We start from the raw sequence: 23,794 nt of genomic DNA, 5'->3' as shown, positions 1-23,794 counted from the left end.
ATAAAGAAGACAATAGAGAAAAACCTCCAGAAATGTGAATTCTATTCCATAAGGCATGAGAACTCTTTATATAGGCCTAGAGTCTCTTCTTTGATGACTACAATTCTTATTCTAATAAGGAAATAAAATAGCTAAAGACAAGAAAAGTAAAATCTATATTTTACAAGAAAAAGAAACTAAAATCCTACTAAAAGGAAAATCCTTATTCTAAAAGAAAGACAATAAAGAAAGTCTAAATATACCAATAAAAGGAAACAATAAATCCTTTTTTGTAAAGAACAATAAATCCTATTTTAAGAAGGAAAGAATCTTGGCTTCTTGAGATCAATCTTGAAATTCTTGGACTTCTTGCACTTCTTAAAAATAAGTCCATGTGTTTGGACTTGCGCTCTCAAATATGATCTTGGCCAAAATTAATAAAATTTAACATATATTCTTCCTTTTTATCATGCGTTATCTATTATTAGACATTCAAGGAAGAGTGTTATAAATTACAAGTTAATGTAGATGTCCATTAGTCCCATTAGTCGTCTTTATGATGTAAATAACCCTCCACTATTCCTCATTATTATAGTTGCAACTTCCATTCCTCCATAACCCTTCCCATGATCTTCCCCCATGGTCTCAACAGTTAATGCTATATTTTAAGATAACTTTTTTGTAAGCCTCCATGTAATAGTATAAATAGAGGCATGAGATATGATATGCGATACACTTGGAAACACTTAAAGAAATAACAAAGTTCTATCCTCTCTACAATTCTCGTCTTGATCTTTCAATTTTAATAGTAGTTTTTTAATATAATATTATTTTTCAAAAGTTTTATCCACTGTTAACCATAAAAGAAAATAAAAGAAAAAGAAATTAATAAAAGTGGAAAGAATTTTTAAAAGGTAGTGAGGTCAAATTTTCATCTTCAAGGACAGAAACAAATTGAAAGTTTCCGGTGTTAGTTTTCAAGATCTTTTTTCAGATGAATAAATAAGCTTTAATGGGTGACAAGTATACACACAGTACACATAATAAATATAGTAAATACTAATATTACTAGGTATTTTCCAATTCATTTTCTTGAAAAAATATACTTACTCCCTCCCAATTTATGTGAACCTATTTAATTGGGTACGAAATTTAAAAAAAAATAAAAACTTTTAAAATTTATGGTTTTAAACCAGACAAAAATGAGCCCAAGTATTTGTGTGGTTATAAAAATTCATTAAGGGTAGAATTTAAAATTTAAACTAAATTATTTTTAAATTTAGAAATGAGCTATTTCTTTTGTCCAAAATATGCTCACGTCAACTGGAACGGAGATAATACCTATTAAGTTAAATTAAATAGTTATATTTTTGAGCAACAAATATCGTAAAGAAGCACCAACACGACCAGTCTGTTTACAATTGCCAAAAAACAATAAAAATAATAATAAAAAATAATACCGTTCTAATAAAACCTTTCCCTTGCCTTATTAGCTTAACAGGGAAGCATTTATAGTTTGCCGAGGCGTATACCGCCTTTAAATTCTTCTTCCTCTGTTTCAAACGGAGGAGGAAGAGGAAAGACAAAGGGTCGTCTTGGAACTCGATCCACCATAGATGGGGTTCCTCGCATACACTGCGCTACTTCTTCCCTTACTCTCTTTGTTTCTTTCAACTCCTCCCGTTGCTGCTCTCCAAGGTTACTCAATTTCCACCTGTTATTATTACTTTCTCCTTTATACATATTCTTTTGTAGCGTGTATTTTGATTTGGGCGTCCCATTTTGCTCCTCGTATTCTCATTAATGGAGGATCAATTTGACAAATTCATATACACATCGACTACTAACATTAGTCTTTAACCTTTAAGGTTTCATTGGTGAGAAGCAAAACTACACGTAATCTCTGCTTAAAATGTAAGAACCTTCTGTCTTTTAGCAAGTTTTTAGGGCATTATGAAAAGAATAACCCTTACTCGTTTTATATCAATTTGACCTGAGTATGTCAAGAAGATTTCATGTGATATAGTTGGAAACTTATTTCCCAATTTGTATTCTTTTGTATCTTTCACTTTTTCTTTTTTGGAGTTTGAATCGTGTACAAGTATCTCTTAAGAATAGACATTTGGTTTTGGACATTCACGTGATTACCAGAAGACTGTTGCCGCATTTCATAAAAATATGTAATGACTGTAGAAGTTACTATAAATGGTATATTTTTAATGGCGGATGGTGCTTAATTTCGACCAAGGAATTATGCTAAAAATCACACCAAAAAAAAATAAATACCCTATGTCCATGAGTGAATTTTAGATTGAAGGCCTGAGTAATCAGTACTCTAGATATAGACTCTTGTCGAAGTGTCACATTATTCATGATGTTAGTGAATAAGATAAGTCATATGTCCAATCCATATTGCTGAGTTGTCAAAGCCAATGATCCCAAGTGCATGTCAATGCGCCTTTGGTGAACTTCATTTGCTATAGCACCTAAAAGGAGGAGCATGGACCTTATTGAAAGGTTGACAGCCTTGAGAAGATATTAGCACCATTTTCTTAAAAATATTTGTTTCCTTTTAAATTGAAGATACACGTAACGAGTATTAAAGATTTTGCACATAAAATTGGTCATTCCTCGATAACACTGTTAATTATATACTTATGGCTGCAGGATTTAGTAAGGTTTTCTTACTTATTAAAAAATTTGGATGGATTTCTACTTCTGTGAGATTGATTTTCTTAGTAATGACACAACCAGAAGAGGAGTAGAGGAGACAAGGTTAGGCTTTTGGGTAGTGCAGTGCATTTGTTTCAAATTACATAGTTGACGAGGGCAGAGGCGGATCTAGGATTTCTAGTACATGGGTGCACTACAAAAAAAAAGGAGAAAAAAATGTATCAAGTGGGAATTGATTCCTATACCTCTTGCTAAATAATTCAACCTTCAACCAAGTGCACCATTCAACCTTTTTGAAACACGGGTGTCAACAGTTAATATTATACCAATTTTAGAAAATATGTTAGTAAAATATTTAGTTTTACGAAGAGACCATGGGTTCACGTGCCCCATAACTATACCTACAAATCCGGCCCTGGACGAGGGGTGCTAACCCGGCCACCCAACCTAGTAGGTCAAGGGTAGGCCACTAAGTAAATACCTACAGATCATGCTAGGATCAAGTGCGCTTTCAAAATAATTCCTTTTGCTTCTGAAAGTTGAAATAATACTCCGCAGTCCGCAAGAAATTTATTTTGTGAGAAGTTGCCTGCATACCCCATGAAAGTTCTAAACTTTAGCCTATTTCTGAAAATAAGGAGTGAGATATTGGGTTGAAAGGCTTTTAGGATGGATGCATGTAAAATGCACGGTTGTGTTCAACTTTAGCTTGTCTTTATGCATTAGGATTATGAAGGATCAACACCAAGTACTCGTGCCCATTTGACACAGCTATGCCAGGACAAATAAAGATTCCATGGAATATATATTGGAGCATAATTCCGTAAAAGATGGAGGAGAATCCTGGACTATTTGGTGAGCTTAGTGAATGAGCAAAGATATTTTAAAGAATCAACTATCAATATAAATTGAGAAAAAGGGAAGATAGAAGTCAAGTAATTAATCATGGATCCTTGGGCCATCGTACCATTTAAATATGGTGAATTATCATGAACTACTCAACCTTTTCGATTCCAATAATCTGAAAAGCATTATGGTGACATCTATAAAGTATATGATTTGTCCTGCTCTGTAAAAGGTTAGATAAGCCAACTAAAAATATTATAGAGATACCCATGAATGCATCTTTATCTGGGACAATAAAACACTAGAAGGTAGTTTTCCAAGGTTTAAAAATACTCGATGTTCTGACCACAATAAAAGGCTGCAAACTTGATAAATTTTAATTAAATAGCTTCTTCTTGGGACTAATATCCTTGATAGCGCAAATGAATCAGATGCCGACTCACAAAAGTGGAGAGATTACTATTTTGATGTTAGCACTCTATCTTTTATTTCTCAACTTAGCATTTTGATATGACAGGTATCAATTTGGAAAATCAGATACTGGATGTGACTCCAATTAATTCCATGAGAGACCCTTTGTCAAAAGACAATGTATTATGTGAACGCATACTAATCGGTGGTCTATCAAGATGGAAGGTTAGCAGTTATTCTAGTGCATTTCGAGTCAGCTTGGTCCCGTCAGCAGTAATCCCAGATAGAGTGCTTGGAAAGATACAAATTTGCTTTCACAAGTAAGTTGAGAGAAGACCTCTATTCTCATACATCATTTAGTCTTTTCCTTTTGGAGATTTTGACTCAGCAGGGTTTCGTGCAGGAATTCCTCTATTGGCTTGTGCCAGTGTGAACAAGATGCATGGAAGAATTTACAGAAAGGTCCATGGAGCTCTGTCATGTCCCCTTACGAGGATAGAGTTCTTGACGTGAAGTTTGTTGGTCTTTCTGATTCTGTTACTGTTACTCTTGAAGAAGGTTAGACATATGCATAGTTATGCTTGGGACTTTATGGGATCTGTTTTTTGCATGTTTCTTGGCTACTGTTTAGTTACCTCCTTTCTGAACAATATGCAGATTTACAAAGATGGCGTCTGCTCTTTCTTGCTTTTGGTATGGTGCTACTGCTCATGGCACCTATTGTGAGCAGTTGGGTTCCTTTTTACTACAGCAGTTCGATGGCTATTGGAGTTTGTCTTGTCATCATTGTCCTTCTGTTCCAGGTATGTTCATCTTTAGCCGGCGTAATGGTTTCTCTGCTGTCATCACTTTTATTTTGTATCAAAATAGTTTAGGTATTTTTCCAATTTATATTACATGTGTGCGCTGATGCTTGTGGGTATCACCATCTTACTTGCTTCAATTTTTCACTTTCGCCTGTTCCTGTAGGTTTTAGAGCTTGGGTGTCTTCTGTGTATGTGTTGTCCCATATGGCCCTTTAGCTCCATCTTTTAGCTGCCCGATCAACACCAGTGTCATTGCCCAAGACCAAAGACTTTACTGGACCTAGAACTCATGCCACATCACTATAAGTATCATCCTTATTGGTCTAAGTAGCTAACAGAATCCAATTTTATAAAAAGATGTGTTTAATTTTATGGGTTCAACCAATCTGGTACTATCTCCCATCATTCTTTCCTTTACATTCTTTTGTAGAGATAAATACTTATATTGCAGTTGAAGCATCGGATAACCTTTACGGATAGAAGATTGAAACTGATGTAGTAGAAAGCTGCAAATCGCTCCAAGAACTTTAGGATTATTAAATCTAGTGGTTCTCAAAATGACAAGGACACTCTGCAGAGGGATCTATTGGAAAAGGTTGATGTGTAATGAAAATTCACTGGCTTTTATAGGCTTAGGCATATGTATAACAGTTTTGCATAACTGACTGAATACTTTCCTCTATGGAAAAAAGAATGTTACTGAAGAAAAGATATCACAGAAAGATCAACCTTAGAACTCTGCCAATGAAGAGACCTTAAGTGTGCCGAACTTAACAGATATTGCAGAAAGATCAACCTTAGAACTCTGCCAAGGAAGAGACCTTAAATGTGCCAAACATGCGGTCCCTATGTTGCGTGGACTCTCCAAAAATGATGCCGCACCCGTGTCGGATCCTCCAAAAACACACTAGTTTGGGAGGATCCGACACACACCCGATGATATTTTCGGAGAGTCCGAGCAACATAGCATGCGGCATTGGCCGCTTTGGTAAGTTCAAAAACTTCAATCAATCATAAATACACTGAAAACTAACTGTTATTTTTTTTTGTTTTGCTGACAGTTCATGTCCATCATTTTCTGTTCAGATCCTTCAGGACATATGCTTTTGTAGGCTTAGGCCTACAAGTTTTTCCTAACTTTGTGATTTAAAAGAATTGTCCTTTTACTGTCTCGTTAAAGATATTAATGAGCTCTTTGGTGTTGATATATTTTTATTCCCTTTTTTATATACTATGGAGGATGTCAGGTGTCATCTAATTTGCTTGTAACCCGGTCCAATTGTGACCATTTTGGTCCATTGACCTGCAAATGACAGCCATATTAGATGACAACTGACTTCTTTTCATTGTTTGAATAATGCAGCCCCATGAGATTAATAATAAATTAGAAAACAAAAAGGACTCAAGAGGATACAAACATAGGCATAATCTGTAATTAGGAAATAACACAAGAAGTAATCCAAAATGAACAAAAAACAAAGGAGATGATGCCATTTATCTAGGATTAGTCGACGGTATGTAAAATGAGGGGGAAAAGGAGCTGTTTAAGAAGAGACATCTACAAAGAGCTAGAAGATCTTGAAAGGACTAAAGAGCTGTATGTTTGTATCACCTAGATCTGTCATATTTACATTGAAAAGAAAATTATTTAGCTTGTACAAGTTTCTTCGCCAAAAGATAAACAATTTTTCTCATTGAGCTTCTTTTAGAGTCCTCTAATAACATGCCATTTGTTACATTTGCTTCATTGTACAGGGGATGAAATTGCTTCCAACTGGAAGGAAAAATATATTCTACTTGACTATCTATGGTTCAGTGGTTAGATATTTTGTCCAAACAATTCAGATTTCGGCTTTTATAAATTTGCTAGCTCTGATGATCTTAATGACATTCAACCTTAATCATGTTTCAGCTCGGAGCAGGATCTTTTTTGGTGCATCAATTCTCAATGCTGATAAATTCCATTGTCTCAAGCTTTGGGCTTGGTGAAGAGTTTCACAATCCTGTATGTTCTTTCTTTGTAATAAATAAGGTGTTCTTTTAATAGTTGATCAATGGATTAATCCTCGTCTGTCTTTTTTCCTTATCTCATTTTGTTACTGTGTGGCTTGTCATTATTGTGGCCAAACATTTTTTCTTTGCTTTAATGTTTTTCTGACCCTCAACCTTAAAAGTCCACGGGCAATTTACGCTTTACCTACTATTATGTCTCAGTGCAGTGCAGTTCATTTGAGTTTGAACACCTAGAGGTTTTTGCTTTGTGTTAGTTAATTCAACTTCCTAATAGTATGCCTGATCTAGAACTTGAGTTAATTCTTATGTAGACATATCATAGGAAGACAGCTAGGAACAACAGTCTTCTAAGGGCATATTGCTTTGGCCCTCCCTCCATTCATGATTTAATAAAAGATCATATGAGCTACTAGATCTACTCAGCTTTCTTAGGTTTTTTCTGTCAGTATTTGTGATACAATTCACGTTTCAGAAGTCAAGCTAATTGAAACTTAGGTTACAAATGTTTTTGTTGGTAATTCTAATTTTGAAGCTAAAACTGTCATGAGCAAATAGGACCTTAAAAAGTTTTTATTTTTTAATTTGGATAGTAATAATGTTATTGTCTGATTTCAGGCCGAAACTGGTCAAACTATTATTCAAGTTAGGCTTTGTGACCCAAAAAAAATAAATTTTTTTTGGATGTGTATATATTATACCCTGAATGTGTTTCATCTTGATTTCAGGTGGCTGTATTTGTTCTTGTTGGAATAATCCTTGCTGGAGCTGGTCTAGGATATTGGTTGGTGCGGAAATTTGTTATATCAGAGGATGGGAGTGTGGATGTTGGTGTTGCTCAATTTGTCACATGGGCCATACGCATCGTTGGCATTACCTTTGTCTTCCAGGTTTTGAGAGCTTCTCTTTTGTGTTCAGTTACATCTACATTGATATGACGGCATTGTACATACAAATATATGTTCATCCTATGCTCAGTTGCTGGGTTATAGCAGAAATCATAATGATCTTAAGTGTTTAGCTGATTAAGAGTAAAATTGAGAAACTGAGTGAGAGCAAGAATATAATCATGCTATGATGGTTATGTAAGGTCTTTTTGGGACTTTACTGACCTTTAGCGAGAATCCTGCAATATTGCTAGGATAAAAAGTTCTTAAATTTTATACGCACTTCATTTAAGTGCTTTTGCACTGTTATTTCACGCAGCACATTTAGCGTTTAAATTACAAGTTAACATCAAGCAGTGCTCATGCAAAACTGTATTTTAAATGGTGCAATGTAAGGACACACCATTATTTCTGCAGCACTTTTGGTGTTTAGATTACAAGTTAAGCTCAAACACTTTGCTCAGGGAAACTCTATTTTGAATGGTGTCCAGTTTTTTAGGTCCAAAAGACTTCAGTAAGCTCTAAGTATGCCTTGGTTTAGATCCAAAATCACTCTGGAAAGCTCTACATTTGTGCCTTTTCCAAAAGTACCTTCTTGCCAGGTATTTTACAAATTACCGGTGCTTTATGCACGAACGTCTTCCTACATTGTTCCCTAAACTTTCAGGTTATCAACAACTTTTGACATCTCTGCCTGGACATAAGATACCTTAAGAATTTTTACTGAACGTTTGAAGCAATACTCCATGCTAATAGTTCTTATTTGTCAAAAGAGTGCACCCCCAAATGGGTCCATGGTCCCTATGAGCAGTGGTGAAGCTAGGAATTTCCCCAAGGGTGTTCAAATTTGAAAGAAGTGAAAAAACTTCCAGACAAAGGGTGTTCAATATGTGTTATATACCTCTAAAACGTAATATTTTACCTATACACACAGTGTAAATTTTCGGCGAAGGATGGTCAATTGACCACTCTTATGACCATGTGGCCTCGTCCCTGCCTATGAGTTATTCTTTGGCTTAGGTTGAGCGTTAATCTTAAATGGCCACCTTTGAGCCATTTTACAAACCTCATTCATGCTTGGAATATGAGTTTGGGATAGGAGAACGAATGAACTATAGTTGACTGGATGTCTTGCAAAAGGGCATACATATGAGACGAATGGAAATTTTGAGAGAAGAAGTCATTGTCTTCTCGCACCCAAGGGTGTGGTCTATTGGTCAATGAAGTGGGTGCAAATCTTGGAAACCACCAGGCTTCAAATCCTAGCAGAGACAAATAACACTAGGTGATTTTGTCGCAGCTGCCTAATCCTTGGTGGGCGGAGTTACCTGGTACCTATGCTGCCGTGTTGGTGGAGCTAGTAGGCATTCGGTGTAATATTCGAGGTTTGCGGAAGTTGACCCGGACACCACCATTATCCAAGAAAAGTCATGCTTGAAGAGCAAGAAACATTAGGATGATGGCAATATTAAGGCATTGAACATAACATTTTTGTCACCTAGTTGCATATTACGATATCCTTGTCTTCTCTTCTTAACATTTTTGTCACCTAGTTGCATATTACTTTATCCGTGTCTTCTCTTCCTTTATTTCTTATGAAATTTTTTTATTTCTGCATATTTTATATATGTAGGTTTTTTCTAATATTCCACCATTGGGAACCTACAATTGGTCACCTACTGAAAACATTGTCGTTCAATGATACACATCAATTATAGTAGCACTTAGCATTAATGGCAGATAAACCTTAATAAGTCACATAGTAATGATGGTAGTTTTAGTTGGTCGGAGTGGCACTGGCCTATCAACTCAATTAACCATGATTTCCGTGGGGGGCGGGGGGGAGCCACTGCCCTGTTTTATCTTTACTTTATGATATTCTTACTCAAAAAGATCAACATACTCCTTTGCATTCTTAGGTAAACCGTGTGGGTTATGTATACCTCTCGGATAGTTTTGACATATCTATTATAAACCCAAGCTTGACAATATTGGTGACAGGTACTAAGAAAGACATTCAAACTATTATATTTTTAGAGTTTACTCATGGAATAGCTTGAGAATAACAAAAATAAAAACTAGAATAACTTTTTTAGGTGAACCTTAGGATGATTTTGCCACACTATCATGGTACTTGTCCAATGAAGTGATTGCTTTCAACTCGTTAATTACTCTTGGATTTGAAGAGCATGTCATACATCTGAAATCACTCTCAAAAGCCAGAATTGCTTAGATGTTTACACTTGAACGCGGAGAAGGTTTCCAGCAGCCATTTAGAAATGTACTCCTAGAAGACAATTCTACTGAATTGTGGAATAGCTTTTCTATTTTGAAAAATTGAGATCATGAATGAGCTTTTCACTTTGGTTTTGACTTCGTTTTAACAGATGTAGTATAGTTTTTTATGCATCCTTGTAGAGCTCAATAGTTTTTCGACAAGTAATTTAAACTTGGAATGGAATTTAAGAATTTAAAGGAGACTTGTGACATGTAAGTCAAATATATGCAAAGTACTTATTCTTTTAAATGAGCGGTGGTGGTGAGAGTTCCACATGTCTTTTCATTTTCTCTTTCTTTACAGAAGAGTGAACGTTTATATCAAGTAGTCCAAAAATGTCATGTCGCTAAGGGTAAAACGGGATACTAAGATTAAGTACTTTCCAAATAGAGAAAGGTGTCATTCGTTTCGGGACAGGCTAAAAAGAAAAGTATGTCACATAAAATGGGACAGAAGGAGCAATACGTTTTTACAGTATGCCTCCTCTTGCCTTACTCTGACCTCATCATCTCAATGAGTTACTAACATACACAAAACCATAAAGCCTTACAATAGTTTTTTGTTTTTTTGAAGGTAACATACTGTATATTAATATATAATGACACAAAAACTGTGGAGTCACCCATAGTTATAGTAGCTTTAACAACTAAGTAATTCTCTCGAATTTATTAGTTCCTCTTGGATATTATCTCCTTCCCTTGATTTTAACTTATATTGAGCCAAAGTTACTTTCGTATCGTGCACAAAACTAAAGGAATCAGGGAAGGATCTTTTTTTTTTTTTTGAACTAGTAACTTTTCTATATTTCATATGTAGCAAAACAGTACGTAGGTAGTACTGAAACCATATATACAAGAGTCTCTAACTATCACTACCACTCTCTATATTGACTCTAAAACATCAATAATGGTGTCAATATCATTTGTGTAGATCTGATTACACCAAAAACACAACAGCAAAATAAAGTTTAACTTGATCTTCTGCACTCCATTCTCCACGTTCTCAAAACATCTGGAGTTTCTCTCTTTCCAAATTGTCCACCAAATGCAAGCAGGTATAATTCTCCATCTGGTCCTGTCCTTTGCATGTAGTCCTGTTTCCTCCCAACTTTTAAGAGTATCTATAACCTTCCCAGGCATGGTCCGGGAAATGCCTTTGAGATTAAGAATAATTCTCCATAGATGAGATGTTATCATACAGTGAAGGAAGAGATGGTTAATTGCCTCTGCTGTTTCCCCACACAAAAAGCATCTAAAACATAAACTGAAGCCTCTTTTCATCAAATTATCTTGTGTAAGGACTGCTTTCTTAGCCAGTAGCCACACAAAACAAGCAACTTTGTGAGGAATTTTTGTTTTCCAGATGTGTTTCCAAGGCCAATTGGCTATCTGCTGATTGGAGTAATTCATCCTCTTGTAAGCTGCATTAACTTTGAATAAACCCTTACCGCTGCCTTGCCACCATAGTACATCTTCACCTGCTTGTAATCCACTAATCTGCTCTAGTGCACACAAGAATTCAACCACTCTTTGTGCTTCCCAATCGTTGATATGTCTTCTAAAAATGATGTTCCATCCTTGAGGTGTCCACATCTCTGCTATAGTCCTTTGCTGATGTAGAGCTAAATTGAAGACTTCTGGAAAAGCCACATCCAATCTGCCAACTTAATGCCAATTGTCCTTCCAAAAGCTAGTCTTATTCCCATTATACACTTTGATCTTGGAATCATCCCTCAACTCACTCCACAGTGATCTAATGGATCTCCATAGACTAACCCCATATGGTGTAGTGACCTCCTTAGTCATCCATTTGTCTTCCTGTCCATATTTTACTTTAATAATGTTTCCCCAAAGGAGTTGATTCTCCTTGTTGAGCCTCCACAACCATTTCATTCTAAGAGCTTTACTATGAATCTTCAAGTTCTTGATCCCTAACCCTCCGAGGTTCTTGCCAAACGTGAGTGCTTTCCATTTCACCAAGTGGTAGCCCTTCCTTTCTTTGTTCCCATTCCATAAAAAATTCCTCCTGATGCTATCCAACCTATTGATGACCCCTGCTGGAATGGGGAACAAGGACATCATATATGTTGGAAGTACATTAAGAACTGAGTTGATTAGAGTCACTCTGCCACCTAGAGATAGATACTGGGTTTTTCACCTGTCCAATTTCTTTTCACACTTCTCTATAACATTGTTCCAAATCCCTATTGACTTAGATTTAACTCCCAAAGACATTCCAAGATATATTGTTGGTAAAGCCCCTACTTCACTACCCAGAACAACAGCTAACATATCCATGTTTGTGACTTCATTGATAGGGTAAAGAAAACTCTTCCTCCAGTTGATATGCAAACTAGAGATTACTTCGAAAAGAACAAAAATCACCCTGAGATATTTTAGTTGATCTTCTTCAGCATCACAGAATATGAGGGTATCATCAGCATATTGTAAATGAGTCACTTCTAAACTATCATTGCTCCTTCTAGCTACATCAAAACCTTTAATCCACCCATACTGATTGGCTGTTTTAATCATATTGTTAAGACCTTCCATAACAATCACAAACAAAAAAGGTGATAAAGGATCACCTTGCCTTAGTCCTCTTTCTGCTTTGAAAAAACCTGTTGGGGATCCATTTATAAGAACTGAAATTCTGGCTGTTGACATGCAGAATTTAATCCAATTTGCACAAGATACCAGGCTTCTTTTGTTTTAACCTAGAATCAACTGCTTCATTGGCTACCATTACAGCATCCATGATCTGTCAACCATTACTCCCCACAATTTCCCTAATATGTTTCTATTCTCAGATTCTATGTGATATAGAAACAACGCTAGTGTACCACTTGAGGAGTAAGCTTATGATAATAAAGGAATTTCTTCCTAACTATATGTCCATAATCACTTGAGGAGTAAGCTTATGATAAAAAAGGAATTTCTAAATTCCTGATCCCCAATCCTCCCTCTTTCTTACCCTTTGTGCTTAAGATATTGATGGGATTCAAGAAGAGAATTGTTTGCCATTTAGTTAATACACCTGTATCTAGGTGGGAATTTCCATACATGTGGGGGCTAAAGTATGGAGGTATTCGATTTTGCCAGTCAAACATCTCTTTAAGAGCTCCAACACTCCTTTAAGAACTCCTTCCTGGACTTCAGTGAGCCTTTTTCCACCCCCCAGTGCATAAAGTGAGTTTCCACCTTCCATGCTCAAATGCAGCCTTGCCTCTGGCCATCTCATTATGCTTGCAACTTGATTAATTGTTCCTTACTGATACAAGTTCTTTTTCAATAAATATTTCATACTTTGTGCAATGTCTTCTCTTACTCCATGTGGAATGCTTTCCCGAATATGAATGGTTCTCCTATGAAAGCTTTGTCTTATGACAATTCTTATATGTCTGCCATATAATTTTGGAAGATACAGTATTTATGCAGCTGCTCTTTCTTTCCCATTTGCTACCTGCTTCACCTGATCTCTCTGAAAATGAACTACATAAGACTTGACAGATGCAAACCATAACATTTCTATTTGCTGATGTCCTGCAAACATAGTTACTTTCTTTCAACTCATTTATACCAGGTATCAGTTTTAGAGAAATTTTTCCCGAGTTCTTAGGTCTTGTTTCAGGCTAAAAAGGATGTCCATTCAAACTCGTGCACCTCATTTTAGTTTGATCACCCTTCGCCTCACCATATCTTACTCTTAGATTACTCGGTGATCAAAACAGAACTAGAGTTTCTTTCCTCGCATTAGGAGTTGCATATAGATAACGGTCGTATAATTATTTTCTTTTCGTCCTTGTTAAAAAATTTTACTTTCATTTTGACTTGTCCAAGAACAAAAAGGAGAACCAGTGGGACAGAACTTAGTCGAAGATGTTTGAAAGAGGGAGATGTGTTGGAGAGTTTTAGGTAGTTGGGGAAGAAGCATGCTCTCGAAGTTTCGATATTTTCTGATGACTGGAGTTCAGAGACGAGGAGCTTCTCTTTCTGGACTCAATGTATAACGGTCTATTAGGGTCTTAGACGTCATATTTTTTTTTGCTTATAAAAAGTCCTGAAAAAATGAAATATACATGCATGCTGCATTTTTCATAGTTCTCAATCGACAAATGTTGGATTATTTTACTTTTAATACAAGTTTGCTTTGTTAACAAACGATGAAGCAACATGCCCGTACATAGAGATCTCAGCTTCTTTTTGAAGGAGGTTTGGATATTTATGAGAGAGAGAGAGAGAGAGAGAGAGAGATTAAGGACGGTAGAGTATTGATGGGAGAGGCCAGATTAAGCGGAGATGGCGGACTTACTTTCATATACTTCTGAATGAAGAAGGGGATCGGGATATTGTGCTAGGCGAGTTGGGGCATTCCGAGAGTCACCGTGACTTTGGGTACTGTAGGCGCATCAAGGTTGAGGAGGTCGTTGGTGCTATGCGTAAGATGAGCAGGGGCAGAGCTACCGGGCCTAACGAGATTTCGGTAGAATTTTGGAGGTGTGTGGGTAGAGCAGGTTTGGAGTGGCTGATTGGGATGTTTAATATTATTTTCAGGACGAAGAGGATGCCGGATGAGTGGAGGTGGAGTACGGTGGTTCCGTTGTACAAGAACAAAGAAAGGTGATATCCAAAGTTGCAACAATTATAGGGGTATCAAATTACTGAGTCATACCATGAAAGTTTGGGAGAGGGTGGTAGAAGCAAGGTTGAGGAGGACGGTGTCTATATATGACAACCAGTTCTGGTTCATGCCGGGTCGCTCTACTACGGAAGCTACCCACCTTATTAAGAGGTTGGTGGAACAATACAGGGATAGGAAGAATGATCTGCATGTGGTGTTTATTGATATGGATGAAGCGTATGATAAGGTTCCTAGAGGTTCTTTGGAGATGCCTAGAGGCTAAAGGTGTGTCGGTTGCCTACATTAGGGCGATTAAGGACATATATGATGGAGCTAAGACTCGGGTTAGGACAGTGGGATGCGACTCTGAGCATTTTCCGGTTGTTATAGGGTTATACTAAGGATCTGCGCTCAGCCCATTCTTATTTGCCCTGGTCTCACTGACACACCATATTCAAGGGGAGGTGCTGGTGTATGTTATTCGTTGACGACATAGTTCTGATAGACGAGACGCGAAGCGGCGTTCACGAGAGGCTGGAGGTTTAGAGACATGCCTTTGAGTCTAAGGGTTTCAAGTTGAGCAGGACTAAGACGGAATATCTTGAGTGTAAGTTCAGTGCCGAGCCGAGGGAAGCGGGCATGGACGTGAGGCTTGGATCGCAGGTCATTCCCAAGAGAAGCAGTTTCAAGTATCTTGGGTCGGTTATCCAGGGGGATGGGGAGATCGGCGAGGATGTCACACACCATATAGAGGTGGGGTGGATGAAATGGAGGTTAGCATCTGCAGTCTTGTGTGACAAGAAAGTGCCACCGCTACTCAAAGGTAAGTTTTATAGAGCGGTGGTTAGACCGGCCATGTTGTATGGGGCTGAGTGTTGGTCAGTTAAGAACTCACATATCCAGAAGATGAAAGTAGAACAAATGAAGATGTTGAGGTTGATGTGCGGACACACTAGGATGGATAAGATTAGGAATGAAAATATTCGGGAGAAGGTGGGCGTGGCTCCCATGGATGACGAGATGGGGAAGCGAGACTCAGATGGTTCGGGCATGTACAGAGGAGAAGCCCAGATGCCCCGGTAAGGAGGTGCGAGCGGTTGGCGTCGGTGGGTACGAGGAGTGGTAGATGGCGGCCTAAGAAGTATTGGGGAGAGGTGATCAGACGGGATATGGCGAGGCTTCAGTTTATGCTTTTGACATCTAGATGTGCTGTGTATTTTTCGCATTATGATGTAGTCAGATTTCTCAAAAACACACACAGATATGCATGAAACTGTTATTAACTTTGTATTTAGTGTATTAATTTTTGTTTTTCTCATTGCTAGAGCTCGCTTGATTATCCTTTGGTGGTCTTAGTGCTCAGTTCCTGGTGCCCTATTTGCTTTGCTGTTACTTCCATGCAGTGGCGAGTACCGAGGTAATTTTTTCTAGTATTTTAAGTTTTCTTTTGAATTGTTTATTCATGATCTTATTTGTTATGCAATAATCATGGTCTTATTCTTTTTTTTTTCCTTTTTTTTTATAAATAATAAATTCTTTCATTGTTTTTCCTACCAAGATGATGTCTTATACGAAGTGTACGGCTGAGCTTTAACAAATATAACTAATATCCGTTCAAAAAGTATATTATGCTTACACCAAAATATTAAATGACTGAAAGATATCCTTTGATTCCCATGCTGGTCTCTTCTATCCCTTGAAAATTCTTTTTGCTTTTTTCCCACCAAGTTGTCCCAAGTGCGCATAAAGCAATTATCTTTCATGTCTTTTTCTTCCTAGCCTCCATCATCTCCACTATCACACTTGCACAACATCTAGCACCATTTAAAGTGAAGCCACACTATATAAAATTGGAGGATATTAATGTCCATGTACTTTGATGCTTGGTATGATGTGATCCATGCTCTCTTATGTGTGTTAACATGGGCTACTGGCTTATTACGGTTCACTTTCTCTTCCTAAGATTGGTGACAGCATCCCACATAGCAAAGCTTGTGAAGAAGACCACTTCTATCAAAGGCTATGTTGCTCGTACTCTCCGAAAATATCATCGGGTGTGTGTCGGATCCTCCAAAAGTAGTGTGTTTTTGGAGGTTCCGACACGGATGCTGCATCATTTTGGAGAGTCCACGCAACATATATCAAAGGAAAGGGTCACTTAAGAAGGCATTTCCAACCGAAAGTTTACTTGTTGTAGAACCGTAACCCATCACTTGGCCTCTCCATCTTTGTTGCGCGGACTCTCCAAAATGTAGCCGTACCCGTGTCGGATCCTTCAAAAATGCACTACTTTTGGAAGATCCGACACGTATTCGGCCACATTTTCGGAGAGTCCGAGCAACATAGCTCTCCATGAGTGTGCATGCCTTGATCTTCGTCATTCTCTTCCACCAAAAGCAAGAATGGCATAATCAATCGTATCTGCATCCGAAACGCAAGCTAGCGAATAAGAAAGTGATAGGTCTTTTTTAATTTTTTTTGGTGCTTTGGTCTTCCATACTGACTTCCTAACTTACCTCAGATCCTCTCTATTGAGCAAGCATTATTATATGACTTCAATCGTAAAATATTGACTGAGCGGCCCTTTTCATGTCGTTTATCATCTGCTCAAACTGTATGTAGACGTAGATCTTTTTTAGGAACTCGTTGACCGTATCTCATTCACAAGTCTTTTAAAAGATACTTCATAAGACACCGTATGTAGACACCGTGGTATGCCTATTAATCGTGACATAAGAGTAGATTGGGGAACTTATTAAGGTTAAGCCTTCACTATACATTGAGCCAAAATCCGATGTGAATGCTATTCCTTACTATGTAAAAGGTTGTCTGATTCCCTCAATATTCCTTCCCCACAGTTATCCTGTATAATGTTGCAAGATCATTCAAGAATCACCATCCTTTTGGAATCTATATTTGGCAAAAATCACTCTCCTCTGTAAGGCCTCGCATTCGTCAGCTAACCACTATACATTGAGCCAAAATCCGATGTGAATGCTATTCCTTACTATGTAAAAGGTTGTCTGATTCCCTCAATATTCCTTCCCCACAGTTATCCTGTATAATGTTGCAAGATCATTCAAGAATCACCATCCTTTTGGAATCTATATTTGGCAAAAATCACTCTCCTCTGTAAGGCCTCGCATTCGTCAGCTAACCTGCATAACATTTTTGCTGTAGAGCTCGGTTGAAGGTTGACCACTTGCAAATACTTGGGGCTTTTGTGACCTCTGGTGTTGTTACGCTCTCCCAAAGTCCCACCAATTAAGACATGCTGCTTATCCCCTTAGCTCTGTCGTCTGTCCTTTAAGCATCAATCATAAGTTCACAAGTTTGTTGCTAACGAAGGAAAGGATTGTGAATACAGGCAGGAGAAATATCAGAATGCTTGATTAGGTCAATTTTATGAGAGTGACCTTAGCTTTGGTAGTGTTTCGTCCAGTACTAGCCCTACAATCTTTTCTGGGCTTTCTTGATTAGTTGCTAGTCTCCATCTCTAAATTTTCCTCCAAGTGAAAGTCTCCTGAGCTTTGTTAAGTAGAGTGGTCACTTCATGGTATCCAGTTAGCCAACTGAAGCGGGACTTCTACCTCCAATTGATCTCCTGTGCTACCACGACCAGGCTCACCATTGACCTCTCCTCCCCGAATCTCCGCATTGTAGATCAATTAGTTTGTCTCTTCACTTTTCTCCAGTGTACGTAGCTCCAAGAAGAGACTCACCCTCTGCTCTGTCAACTGCTTCCCGGTGAAACTCTTTTGATTCATTTTTAGTAATCCAATTATTTTATTAGTCTTAACCCTACCTCGTCCTTGATAGATGAGTTCCGCCGTCATGCCTTGACCATCTCCTTGAAGTCATCATATCAAATATACAGTTTTTTTAAGGTATGAAAGGTTTGAAAAGTGATATTCCACTATTCATTCCTCTGCGGTCCAAAATAATTGAATCAGCTATTGGTTGGCAATGCTTGTAGAATAAGATTTTAGCCCTCCACATTCAAAAATAAAATTTTAACTTACATATTAATCACTTACTAAAGCTGTGGTACCTACTCATCCAACTCTTTTGACAATCAGCTCTTCCCATCATTATTTATTGAAGAGATCAGGCTACTAAGTTCCAATGCCGTCTTCCTTTCTAGTTGTCTTGTGATTTGGCCAGCAACTTTGCCCTTCCCCTCCTTTTTACCGCTTCTCACTTTTTCACACATAATTCATCATTTCCGTCTCAAAAAGAATTTGTTGAAGCTGTGCAATTCGTGTTGGCCCGAACACCGTTAGACTCGTTTATTCCACTGGAATACTCATCAATATATCATTCCCATCCTTAAGAAGCTTCAAATTTGACCTATTCTTGTTCCACCCAAAGGCAGCTCTCTGCATTGTGATGACACTTTGACTCGCCTACTTCTAAGGTAATTGAAGAGCCTTCCTGTTCTGCGTCCTCCTTTCTCTCTACTTGGAACATGAGTGTTTAGACTCCACTTTGACTCGCTTGCTTCTAAGGTAATTGAAGAGCCTTCCTGTTTTGCCTCCTCCTTTGTCTCCTCCTACATCCTTCCGATACCAATTGCAGACTTGGAGTAGCGCGGACCATACTTGTGGTTGCCGCTTGCATGTTTGCTTCGGCTCAGAAAGTGTCATATTTCCTTCCTTAGGTTCTTTCTCCTTCTCAAACTTCTTTTGACGACAAAAGTTGGCTTCGAGCTGCGGAGACAATGATAGGTGGTCTGGCTCTTGCTCCATCACCATCGGGTTTTTTGATCTTGCGCTACTGCTTTGCACCAAAGGTTGTTCTTAACCAAATAGACCCTTTTAGTTGGCTTTTGGTTCATGTGGGCCTTTCTGACGAGTGGTGATGACATCTTTCTTTATTTGGAGGTGATTTAGTTCCCCAACCACTCCCCTGCCATAAACCTACTTCACCCTTCTCACAATGTTTGGACTTGTAATAATAATTTGTTTGAGGCTTTTTTGGGGAACACCTGAGGGTGAATGAATGCGTAGCTCTAACTGTTAGTAGGATCACTATAGATCAGATTTTTGGTGTTCTCCTTTTCTTCTTTTCAGATATTTCTATTTACCTTTTCCTCGTATTAGTTTTCTATAAGGATAACTTTTCTAACTTCTAGTGCTTGATTTACTTTTGCTTGCTGAACACTTTGGTCAATTGCCAAAGTTTGATTTTATTAAATGACTTTTGATCTCTCATTTCTTTTGCTAATGATTTGACATTTAGTTTAGTGGCCTTCGTCTGAATTTTCATTTTCCTGTGGTAAAGTGAACATATGTGAGCCAATCTTCCTACTTTAGATAGAATCTTATTGTCAGCCTAACCTCCAACGCTTTCCATTTTAAGGAGCTTCTCTTTCTTTTCTTTTCTTTTGTCCCCTTCCTGGTGGGGGGAGGCAGAGTTAGATTTTCCTCTCTCGTATCATGTAACATGATGCTAGAAATGTTTCTTGGTGTTGAAAGGTGTGATGCTCTTAGTTCATACTTCTATGCTTTGCGTGCAGTGATTTGTCATATTCTGGAATTGGAGGTGCTTGGGCAAAGAATAGCAGGCAGATGAACATGAATAAAAAACGTGCTGAGTTCTTTAGCAAATCCAGGAAGTTTGGTTCTGTTGGAGTTCCATATAGTATCCCAAAGAGCTCATTTGCATGGTCTGATTCTCTTGTCAAAGGTATTAGCTCTAATTTATCATTATCAAGGTACCACGTTTAATACTTGTAACTTGCAATGGAGCTAAAGATTATGTAAATCATTTTGAAAGCTATTATCCAACTGTGTAGTATTTAACATGCGCATAATAATTGGATCCTACCCAATTCTTGTTACACCTGATGTTGCGCCACCGTATTATCTTGTCCAAGCTCTAGTTGCCATGTCTAGGTTGGGGTGGGTGGGGGGGGGGGAGGGGGTAGTAACCCACATCGGTTGGGTGGGAGGCAATTTATATCCTTATATGGTCTTGGACAATTCTCACCTCTAGAGCTAGCTTTGAGGTTGAGTTAGGCCCCAGGTCCATTTACTTATCAATCTTAATAGCAAGTAGTTTGCTTCATGTCTCTTCAAAAGGCAATGAAGAAATAAGGGAGTTAAGGATTTGTGGGCCTTTGCAACTATAACAAGATAGTACCAAGTAAATGCACAGTTTGTCTTATACTGGAGCTTTAATATAAGAAAGGCTAAAGGGACATTTATTGAGGTTTTACATGAATAAGGAATGATAAAAAAGGTTTGAGGTTGACAATTTTTCTTGAGCGTAAATCGTTCTCGAGTCTCGACATTTTTATGGTTATAAAAGCATGTTAGTAAAGATAAATTGGAAGTTTCAAGTTACAGAGCTTTCAAATATAAAATGGTGTCATTTTTTCTTAGTGTACAGATTATAAAGGATAGAATGCTATATAAAATTTGGAGCAGAAGGAGTAACGAATGTTCTTAGAAAGGGAGTTGTTCCAATGACAAGAAGAATAGAGGAAATATGTTTTGAAGCTGGGCAGTCGAAGTAAAGTTGTAGGCATTAGGTGCATCTTAGAGAAAGGGACCTTCTTAAAGTTCTAAACACTGAATTTAGGCTGTTCTTCATTCCCCCCTCCCAAAAATAAAAGGAATAATTGAGGCTATTGTCTGTTGTAGCTGTTTCTTTCATTGTATGCTTTAGACAGTTGAATATTTTTACTGATCTTCTCAAAGGTAACGTGTCATGGACGGCAAATTACCTAGACCGGACCTACTTTCCTCCATAGGGAATTCCAGGAAGTTCCAATGAGAAGATTATGTTGCACATTTTTTATATCTCATAGCGGTGAGAGTTGCTCATCCTTGGTGCAATTTATCAGGCTGCATCTATTCATGGCTTTTATGAGAAATCTCAAAAGGTTCACTTAAGTTGACTGTCCCCGGGTTGGTAGCCATGTCTGTTTCAGGTGGTTGTGGATCGTGTGTAGAATCAATTTTTGGCTGTCCAAATAATTTTCATGGAGCTGTATAGAATTGCTCAACCTCACAATTGAAGAGGTCAATGTTGGACCATTTGCAAGTGGAGCACTGCCTAAGTGACATAAGTGTTTGTTAGCTTGTGAGTTATGACCTTCATGTTAGGTTGTTAGCTAAGTTAAAGGCAGAATTGCTAGACTGAAATTCAAAGGTGAGCATTCTAAAAGTAGTCACAGCTGTTCACACAGGTTCAAAGCATTTCTTTCACAGTTTTCAAGCCTCATCCACTATCTTATCATAAAACCTGTTGCTGTGTGATTGAGACTAGAATTTATCAGTGCTTGTGGTTGTTCATATTTTGGATAATTATATTGATTATGTAACTTCTAGCTATTCTTGATGCAAAATATCCAACATCTTGATCTTGGTATTCCATATTTATGGAAGTGTTTTGGGTTGCTTAATTCTGGTTATGTCTATTATTTGATGATTGCAGGTTTTTCAGATGGAAAAGGGAAAAAAGTGCACGAATACTATTCAACTTTTCACAAGACGCCTAACAGAAAGAGATTTTCAAAAAAAGAGTGGGAAGATTTCACACAAGTGTCTACCAAGGAGGCTGTAGCTGAATTAGCTTCATCTCCCGAATTCACTGATTGGATCATCAATCATGCTGATAGAATACATCTTCTTCCAGAGGATAGTTCAGATGAATCAGTTGGAAGCGGGTCAGACTCAACAGACGAGAATGCTGCAGAGAGTTGTAGTGGGCTTGGCTTGTTTAAGTGGCATCGTCGCTTGTAGCACCTTCCTCTTAAGCTGATCATGGGAGTTTCACCTTTAAACACCAGATGGGAGTTCCACTCTCTTCTGATTAGACCCAAGCTCTTACCATTCTTCAGTTTTCCCGTATGCTTGGCAACAGAGTAACTATAGTCTATAGGTATCGGTAGCTGGTAGTAGTTACAAGTTTTGAGTTGTAGCGTTGGAACTAGCATTTAAAGCAATAGTGGTAGCTCCTTGTATGTTGATAAAGACTGCATATTCAAGCTTTATCAATTTTCTTTTGTATTTCAGTGTTTCATCTTCAAGATATCTTTTCTCCATATTCGCTTGCTTGACTCTTTCTTTGTTCACTCATGCTTTTTGTAGATGTTTGCATGAGTCGTTAAATTTTACGCCCCGTCTTTAAAGTTGGGAACGTTAAAGATGGTTTAGTCCTTAAGAGCTCTTTTCTGATGGCCTAGGCGCCCATGAGATTCAAGAAATTTGGATGGTAAAATCGCACAAACCAAAAGACAATACATGAAAGTGATGAAAGCAATTGAAGCGTAGGAAGGATAATATATCAATTATTGTAGTAATAACACAAATTAAGTAATTGCGCGTTTGATCTCCTCTTGTAGACACTAACAACAAATACATCTTGAAACAAAGAAAGGCGAATCAAGTAAGTGAAGCAATTAGATGAATGCTTGCCGCGTCGGCATTTAACTGGCTTGACATTAATTTTTGGAAAGATCCTTCGTTGTGGACTAAATGGATTACAGATCAACTAATTAAGAACAACTTTCCATTTATGGAAAATAAAAAGCAACCAAGTACAAACAACCTTTTTGAGAAGAATCATTGCTTCTCCGCGTTGATAGGAAACTAACGATTGTTTTTAGATCCTTATCATGTGTCGAGGCTTGTGGAATTTCTATAAATACTTAAATGTTACGCTAACGACAATACTCAAGACGTGATTTATTGCATATATCAAGGCAGGTCTTCAAGAAGCTAATATTGGAACGGTATGTTTTGGAGAAGATTTTATTATTGCTTAAATATTACATCCACCTTTCTTGACTCTACCGTCTTCTGTTCTAATTTGAGAAGGTCTGTGAAGAGTAAGGATGGAAAAAGGAAATCTGGAATCCATTTTTTGTTTGCCATTTCCTTTAGCCTCTCTCAAGTAAACATGTTTAAAGAGAAGCTATATAGACAATGTAAGAGATACACTTCTCCAATACACATGGATTCTTGTTATTGTTCTTGTTGTTTTCTTCCGATTAGAAAGGAACAAGTAGGGATTTTGTGGTCCCACAAGACAAAGGCTAATTTCTTATAAGGAGGAACCTGTTGTCCCGTAAGGCAACATGGCAGAGAAAGGCTTTGGACCTCTCTTTTGATCTAAACTAGTAAATATGCCGCGGTTCGCGCCATTATAAAAGACATCATAAATTTGTCGAATATTATCTTATAAATATAGTTGGCATATAATAGATAAAAAATTCGTATCGGTATGTATTTACAAAAAATAATTTTCTAAAAAAAGGAAGGTATTTAGAAAAA

General features: G+C 37.7%; 1 protein-coding gene across 1 annotated transcript; it reads left to right on the top strand.

Moving 5' to 3' along the window:
* Nucleotides 1-1,544: 1,544 nt before the first annotated feature.
* On the top strand, nt 1,545-22,563 carry LOC107791625 (uncharacterized). Its single transcript, XM_016613719.2, has 11 exons — nt 1,545-1,677; nt 1,848-1,893; nt 4,016-4,229; nt 4,313-4,467; nt 4,567-4,712; nt 6,471-6,533; nt 6,628-6,720; nt 7,454-7,615; nt 15,836-15,927; nt 20,029-20,198; nt 21,954-22,563. Exons 3-11 carry the CDS (start codon nt 4,063-4,065, stop codon nt 22,259-22,261), a joined length of 1,356 nt encoding a protein of 451 aa, XP_016469205.1. The 5' UTR covers nt 1,545-1,677; nt 1,848-1,893; nt 4,016-4,062; the 3' UTR covers nt 22,262-22,563.
* The last annotated feature ends 1,231 nt before the right edge of the window (nt 22,564-23,794 follow it).

The sequence above is a fragment of the Nicotiana tabacum genome, chromosome 19 (genome assembly GCF_000715075.1).
Source record: "Nicotiana tabacum cultivar K326 chromosome 19, ASM71507v2, whole genome shotgun sequence".
NCBI classification, from domain to species: Eukaryota; Viridiplantae; Streptophyta; class Magnoliopsida; order Solanales; family Solanaceae; genus Nicotiana; species Nicotiana tabacum.
Note: the sequence above shows the minus strand (reverse complement) of the source record. Positions and strands in the feature narration are given on the sequence as shown.